Consider the following 7,562-nt stretch of genomic DNA (forward strand, 5'->3'; position numbering starts at 1 on the left):
TATATGATTTTTTACAAGTATTAGCTAGGATTTGAGTTGGGTGTAAGATAACCTAACTGAACTCATAAATAAATTGAATAAGACATAAATACTAAGATAATGCTCCAATGTGGTATACTATTTTAGATGTTTCTTTACCGCCCGGCAAAACAATAAAAGAAAATGTTAAAAAGTAGTTGTAGTTGATAAAAAATATAAATAATTTATTAATATCAAGTTACTATCATTTTGAAATTTTCAACAACAAAATAAAAAAACAGAGGAGTCCACCTTCATCATATGTAAGCCATGTGGTAAAAGAGTCCCCACTAGATCGTTTCAGCAGATTCTCTAAGTTAATGGAAAGTGAAACAATGAAAAAGACAATTTAAATGCTTTTAATATAATTTAAATCATTTAGGGCTCGTTTAGAACGTCATGTTAAGTCATATTGTATTGTATTATATTAAATTAGATTATATATCATATTTTTATATAATACTATGTTAAATTTTTATTTTTACTAAAATATTATATATTTAAGTGTCCATAAAAGTTAATACCACATATAATTTTACATAAAAATATTACATAAAATACAATTTAATATAATACTATACTAACTATGTCGTTTTGACCAGTGAAATTGGACAAAACTTATCACCCTTTTTTTCCTAATCTTTATACATATTTGAAAGTGGAGAATTTTAGACTACCAAAGTTTTGTTAAGAAAGAATATATATATTAAAAATAGAAAAACTTAACATTCACAGTGGTTGGTGTCTTCAATCAAAAATCTGGGACCCTTTAATATTATTCATGGGATAAGGTACCCCAAACAGAGAAAAGAAAATGAATAAATGTAAAGAGGCCATTTTTAGACTAGATGTAAGTTTCATACATTTTGTAAAACCGGCTACAGAAGACTGAAATCGGTACTGTTTGAACCCAAAAATATTAATAAGGCCCAGCCTATCCTTTACCATAAAAAGGCTGAGACTCTTATATATACATCTTTTCAAGAACAAAGGTTAAAATTCAGTCTTCCTTGCTATCCACATGTCCCACCGGTTTGGATACGGATTCTGCCGGACCAGGCACAGCTCCTTCCCCAGCCTGCTTGGAAATGTAACGTCAATAACAATAAACCGTACCGAATCATTGAATGAAAAATAAATTACTAAATTATATCAGATCACAATAAGTGAAAAGGTCTAAAATAAATTACTAAACTACATCAGAAAAGGTATAGTTCGTGCAGAAGTGAATAGCAGCAAGCAACAGACAACAATAATGCAATATGACCAAATGGAGATAAGGGGTATCATGTGATAGACAGACCTCCCATTGCAATTACTTAATACTTATTCTAAACATGGGAGGAAATAGCAAGGGCTGACTAGGATGCTTAGTTAGCTGGAAAGTGTAATAACTTGTATATGAAGCTGTGAAACAGTTAGAAGAAAGAATGTTCAGGTTGTATGAGCTTCTGCACAGTGCGAGATGGTCTGGTCTCCCAAAAACCACTGTTCCCTGTTATTCCTTGATTTCAAAAATATCTCTTGAGTACATCATCATTTTTGCTAATCTTTGGATATAATTGCTTAACATACAAAGAGGTGAAAATGACCACCAAAAGTAATATCCTATATGCAGAGGTAATTACTTTAGGTAAGGTTTCCTCAGATAAAGAATCAACAAATTTCTAGGCCTCTATTACAACTTTCAAACCTATATTCCTTTATCTATGCCAAAATCCTATTGTTACCCTCAAGGTTGAACAAATGGATTAAGATTACCACCTCGCATGAAGCAAATAAGCAATATATTTAGCTACATACCAAATTCTATTAATTGCTTCAAGGTCCCGAACAGAAACATTCAACTATTTAGCTTTAATCTATTTTTGTGACAACTATCCCTGTATATCAAATTTAGCAGTACATTTTCTGGATGCTTAGCCACAGTGTATTTGTCAATTTTCTAGGTCACATGTCTCTTAAGCCTCCAGGAGCACATGTAAAATTCAACTACATCGATTTAAAATCACATTGTTTTTTATACTTTATAGTACACCTGTCTACCATGCTTTAATCACTACTGTCGACAGTGCTAAAATCAGCCTTAAATCACAATCTAGTATCAGAAATTTTTCCAAACAGTTTGAATAGTAATCAGACCAAATGTAGTATTCAACTACAGCCAGTTAGAAGTTAAAACCCTCAACCTCTCATGTTACACATTTTTAAAGAACTTTATTGAGTAGACAAGGCACAGTGCCCAAAACTCAAAACTCTCAAGCAAATCAAAATTTATCATCAGGAGCAATCAGTCCACAACATTCAAGTTTCCAATCAGCTAAGGTTAGCGTTTAACTACAATCATGTACAATCTCTACTTCTTATTTTAAGGTAAATAACCATGAAGAAACTCAACATTGAAGGAATAAAAAACCCACCCGGTGGAATGCCAAGCTACAAGTCCCACGACATAAGAGCGAGATTCTCTGAAGAACAAAGGTTGTGAGTGGCCAAGAAGGCCCACATAGAGATTTGTGACCTCCGCACGAAATGCGAAGGTTGCTTAAAGTCGACCGATAGGCAAAAGAGTCTCGACTAGTTTTGATATGAGTAAGCAACTGATAGGAATATTATAAAGCTCAGAACCAAGCCCTAGCCATCATTCGTATATAGTTGATGCTTCGGCAAAGTTTGTCTATTGACAACTGAATGGTTGACCTAGTTCAATTTGATCCATTCTGAAAGCATCCTCCAAACTCCAAAGAGTATTCCCACCTTTTCGCTTTCCAAGCTTCAGGATAAACTTTGCTAGCTATCTTATTGATTTAATGACTGGCTGAGTTGCTAGCTATCTTATTGATGACCAAGTATGCTCCCCAGGAGGGAGATTCCTAATTTGTGAAGACCCTGAACCAACTATAAAACAATTGAAAGTCGTTTTGATTCTAAGGATTCAACAACTTGAAAGAGAAAAAGAAGAGCAGGCCGCGAGAAATCAAGAAAAACCCTCCTAAGCAAACCTTTACCTAGGAAATTGAGTGTTTTGCAATATGAGGATTTAGCATCACAGGTGAGAGAGGAATCACAATTTAGTAATATAGATATTTTGTGGATAGTCTATTGAGTCTCAAGCAAATCAAATATGTAGAGAGCCTAATCTTTTATAGCATTAGAGATTGTATTTGACCATCTTTACTTCTACAACTTAGTTAAGTAAGACAGACTTGGTTAGGTTTCTACCTCATGGACCTGCCACCACATCCCTTTCCAAGGATTCATTTTCGCTGGCTTATTGCCAGAGAGGCTTTTCATTGCCAAGCTCTCTTAAAGGGAAAAATTGTCATCGCTCCTTGCTACTATTCCATGGAACTAAGGAGAAACCTGGATACTCTTAACTTGTACTTTGACACTTCTGTAAGTGTTCTCTTCTTGTATGGATGACGATTACATGCCTATAGGCCTTTAGAGTGCCTGTGGGCTTGTAGATTTCTAAGTCATCACAGTGAAGTTTCTTAAATCACCTTGTTAAGGAGTCAAGCTGACACAAGTGCAAGCAGCAGAGATCTATCTTATAGAGTCACTGAATCAGACCGATCTATCTTATAGTTTCATTGAGCTGCTCTACTGACGTTTGGGCGAGCATGAAATTCTTCTTTTGTCTTCCCAGCCTGCCTTCAGACTAACTAAGCGCATCTCTAAAGCAAGGCGCTCTATTACGGAAGGTTTTAGCTTGATTAATAATTTATCAAGCTAATAACTAATTATATTGCCCACAAAATTGAGCCCAAATAATCCATACTGTACTTCTATGACATGATAAGCAAACAGATGAGACACAGCTTTCCACTACATCCACAGTGTCACAACAATTCTTCACATTCATACCTCAACTCTCTTCATATCATTCACTTAAAATCTACACAATTATGGTGTTTTTTATATCTTCAAGACAAAAAAAAAAGTCCCAAAATTTTCAAATGTACAAAACAGAAAGCTAAAACCCAAACTTTTTCAGTACACCGAAACTAACTTTTCACAATTTTTGGCTTCAATTTAGCAAATACCCGTATGAAGAAAACCATTAAAATAAATAAATGAAGAACAACATAAAAAAAGAGGGGGGGCAGTCACTCACTTGAATTTCCTTTTTAGCTGCTGGTTTGAAAGGACAAGCGGCAGGAGCCCTCTCCGGCCTTCTGTACTCCCACCCAAGAAGCCTATAAACCTTTCCCTACAAAGTACACAACCAAAATTCAACCCCACCACCAAAAAAAATCCAGTCTTTGTAAACGATTAGAGATACATATCAAAATCAAATTATGAATTTCCCCATGATCAGTTTAACCCCAATTATTAATTTTATTTTTCTTTCTAACAGGAAAGAAAATTGACCCAGATGAATTGAAAAGAATAGATGGATTTGGAGCAACATACCATAATGTAATAGAAGAGAAGAGGCAGTACGTTGACGATGGGAACAAGGAAAATGGGTATGAGACATGCCAAGCAAACCTGAAAAAGGTTGCAATCATATTAAAAGGCGAAAATTTGATCATATATTGAGAAGAAGAAAGCATAACTAGGGTTAAGGATTACCATTTTTACGTTTCTGTGTGAGAAAATGAAGAATAGGACTGAGAAGGACGACCGATCCGCAATGGAGATTTTGGTATTTGCGTTGAGACGAGAAAGAGGAGTCTTCTTGCGTTGGTGGTTGGTACCAAAAAAGAAATTTATAAATACAAAATTAATAAATAAATAAAAACATAAAGTGGCCTATGCAGGTCTCGAACCTGCGACCTTCGCGTTATTAGCACGACGCTCTAACCAACTGAGCTAATAGGCCAGTTGTTGAGTCCTACAAGCATTTCAAAATACTTAACTAATATAAGGCTTATATTGCAACCATAAAAGGTTAGTATAGCCTTATTCCAAAATTACTTATACAAATCTTAATATGCTTGCTATGAAATAATTCTGAATTTATTTGTTTTCTATATTTTTTTTTTCGATGTACTGAATGTTGATCTCTTTTAATGAAATTATGAAAGTTTGCTCATTGTTCAAAAAAAATAATTTTTAATAGGGGTTTCCATAAATACTCAATCCAATCCAATCTATAAAGTGTGAATATCCGCACTTTGTGTGGATTGGATTGGATTGAAAAATTTAAAATGTGCAATTGTGCAAATTGGATGTTGATTAAGATGTAAAAGTAATTGATCTAATTAGATCCACATATATTCATGTATTTTTTTTAAAAAAAAGTATAATTACAATTAATATTTTAATGTAAAAAAATAACAATTTAAAAATCTAATACATATGATATAAATATATTTCAAAACTTAATAGATCAAATGTTTATTTCATCCTTATTTATAAGAAAATTATAAGTTAAAACAAAATTAAAACATTTTTTATACATGAATTTTTTTTCCTTCTTCCTTTTAATTTGTTATTTTTTGTCATATTTATTTTAATTTATTATTGGAAATATTGATTGAGATTTTCAACAACCAGTAATGAGAATTGTATGGAGTAATTAATGAATGTTAGAAGAGATGATTTTTACGTGGTTGAGGCATTAATGAGTCTTATTCCACGAGTCATTGTGTTAAGGAGAGTATTCATTACATAGTTTTTCAGTCGATCCCCATTTTTGTTTATCACTGGGGCATTTATAGACTTATGATGGTGGTAAAAAGGCCATTGTTGTCGTGTTTGTTTACACCATACTTTGCACAATTTTCTAATAGGCATAATTGCCTACTTTATGATAAATTTTAGGTTGTCTATAGGAATTTGGTGAGATGTGATTTATCTCTTACTTATGACTTGACGGCTCACTTAATGCAACCATCGATTGATGTGTGGAGGTTCATGAAATCAGAGAATAATATACTTAAACCCTTAAACACGTTTGGCAGAGTAAGGTGTTTGACGCTCTTTCTCATGCTGCATTAAATGCATGTAAATTGTCTTGATCCTTGAGTGACATGCCATCTCTTGTTAGTGCTCCAGTTCCATTCTCCATATGTACTTCACTCGGGGAGTGGAAGGGGCAAGAGTTACTCACAGAGCAACAAGAGTCTCCCGGAGATGACTACCCTATTATTACCCCTTAGAAAAAATGGATTTTGGGAGTAATTAAGGCGATGTAACCTGTAACATGAATTATGCTGCCACCTAGCCTCCTCTTGGATTGCCACCTATATTAGGAGAAATCCCAGGCAATATTTACCCCCCAAGTCCTTTTTTGCAATATTGCAGAATGGGACTTGCGATGTGCCTTTTGAAACGTTGACATCATGTCGCGCGTGATTATTTTTCAAACGATGCTTATCAGTTTCCCTTGTTTTTGATAAAAAATTTAGTTTCTTAATTGACTCTGATGCCATTTATTAGAGGATGTTAGAATGATACTCGAGTAGTGTAACCACTTTTTTCACGCTAGTTCACACGCCAACTATCTCGCTAACTGTTGGATCACGAGACTTTTAGTCTCTTAACTTAGGACCATTGGATGGTTGATGATCTATGTCGCCTTGGTTGGTGTATAAAAACCCTTCATTTTTCTTTTTTGAGGTTTTTACCTATCATCTTTCTCGAAACCCTCAACCTAATCGAAATTGTAGGAAGCCCAAATTTCCTTTTGTTCTTCCTCTGCCATTGTCAAGCTCGATTCTACCAGCGCTTCGCACTAGCGATCATTCTTGTTCAACCTTTTGCTATTGGTAAGTTACTAACTTCCTTCTAGTTTATCTTTGCAGTTTTAATTTAATACTTGTTTGTACCAATGTGTTAATGGATATTACGTCTGTGATTCGACATCTTTAGCCTTTATTTTTCCTCTTGAAGCGAGAGATTTCTCATGTTAAAACTAGTGGGATTTTCCATTTTTCTCCCCTGTCTTCTACACCATTTTTCTTTATGGTGTAGTTTGCACCCGATGCATAGCACATGAACTTTTCATTTTTGGATTTGCTTGCATCTAGAGGGGGCCTCTTCTCAGCAGTTAGGGGACCCCCATTCCCTTTTTTGTTTAGGGTTTAATGTGGGGGGCAAACTGCTGGGTTAATACTTTTCTTTTCAGATGAGTGTCGTCCTGAAGGATTTCCACAAGCATGGGTCTAGCATTTTTAATAAAGAAATTCTAGAACTTTACTCCAGGCCAAAATGTCAAACCCCAAAGCCCCTGCTCAGATGTCCACTCAATACGCAGCATCACAGCGTCGAGTGGTGCCACTAGGTGTGGTAATGCAGGGTCCAATCTTGGTCAACCTATATGTACACAAGGCTACCGACTGGGAAGTTAAGGAATTGCACTCTTCTATGGGGTGTGTGTTAGGCTTTGTGCCCTAAATAAAACTCCATTTAAATGTAATCTTTTCTATTCAATTATCAATAAAGAAACATATTTATTTTCATTACTTATTTAGTATGTCATTTGGTTCATGTGATCATTTATATGTTTATTTGATTAATAAATTCATCCAAATCCTTATCATATTGATATTCTTGTTTATTGTGTCGTCAGCATAGTGGAAAGTTATCAAGAT

The 7,562-nt window shown here is 34.6% G+C and overlaps 1 protein-coding gene and 1 non-coding gene across 2 annotated transcripts; both read right to left on the reverse strand.

Moving 5' to 3' along the window:
* Window positions 1–764: 764 nt before the first annotated feature.
* On the reverse strand, window positions 765–4,745 carry LOC115711513 (uncharacterized). Its single transcript, XM_030639866.2, has 4 exons — window positions 4,597–4,745; window positions 4,435–4,512; window positions 4,136–4,231; window positions 765–1,096 (listed from the first exon to the last, which is right to left on the reverse strand). The coding sequence occupies exons 1-4, from the start codon at window positions 4,597–4,599 to the stop codon at window positions 1,019–1,021; spliced, it is 255 nt and encodes an 84-aa protein (XP_030495726.1). The 5' UTR covers window positions 4,600–4,745; the 3' UTR covers window positions 765–1,018.
* Window positions 4,746–4,772: 27 nt separating this feature from the next.
* On the reverse strand, window positions 4,773–4,846 carry TRNAI-AAU (transfer RNA isoleucine (anticodon AAU)). The gene has a single exon. It is a non-coding gene; the product is annotated as a tRNA-Ile (tRNA).
* Between the last annotated feature and the right edge of the window lie 2,716 nt (window positions 4,847–7,562).

Source organism: Cannabis sativa, chromosome 3, assembly GCF_029168945.1.
Source record: "Cannabis sativa cultivar Pink pepper isolate KNU-18-1 chromosome 3, ASM2916894v1, whole genome shotgun sequence".
In the NCBI taxonomy this organism is placed as follows: domain Eukaryota; kingdom Viridiplantae; phylum Streptophyta; class Magnoliopsida; order Rosales; family Cannabaceae; genus Cannabis; species Cannabis sativa.

What these genes read in the sequence shown, in the direction of transcription:
- LOC115711513 (XM_030639866.2), bottom strand. An exon ending in TTCTCTTCTATTACATTATG is followed by an intron (nt 4,232 to 4,434) that starts GTATGTTGCTCC and finishes TGTACTTTGTAG; the next exon opens with GGAAAGGTTTATAGGCTTCT. An exon ending in CAGCTAAAAAGGAAATTCAA is followed by an intron (nt 1,097 to 4,135) that starts GTGAGTGACTGC and finishes ATTTCCAAGCAG; the next exon opens with GCTGGGGAAGGAGCTGTGCC.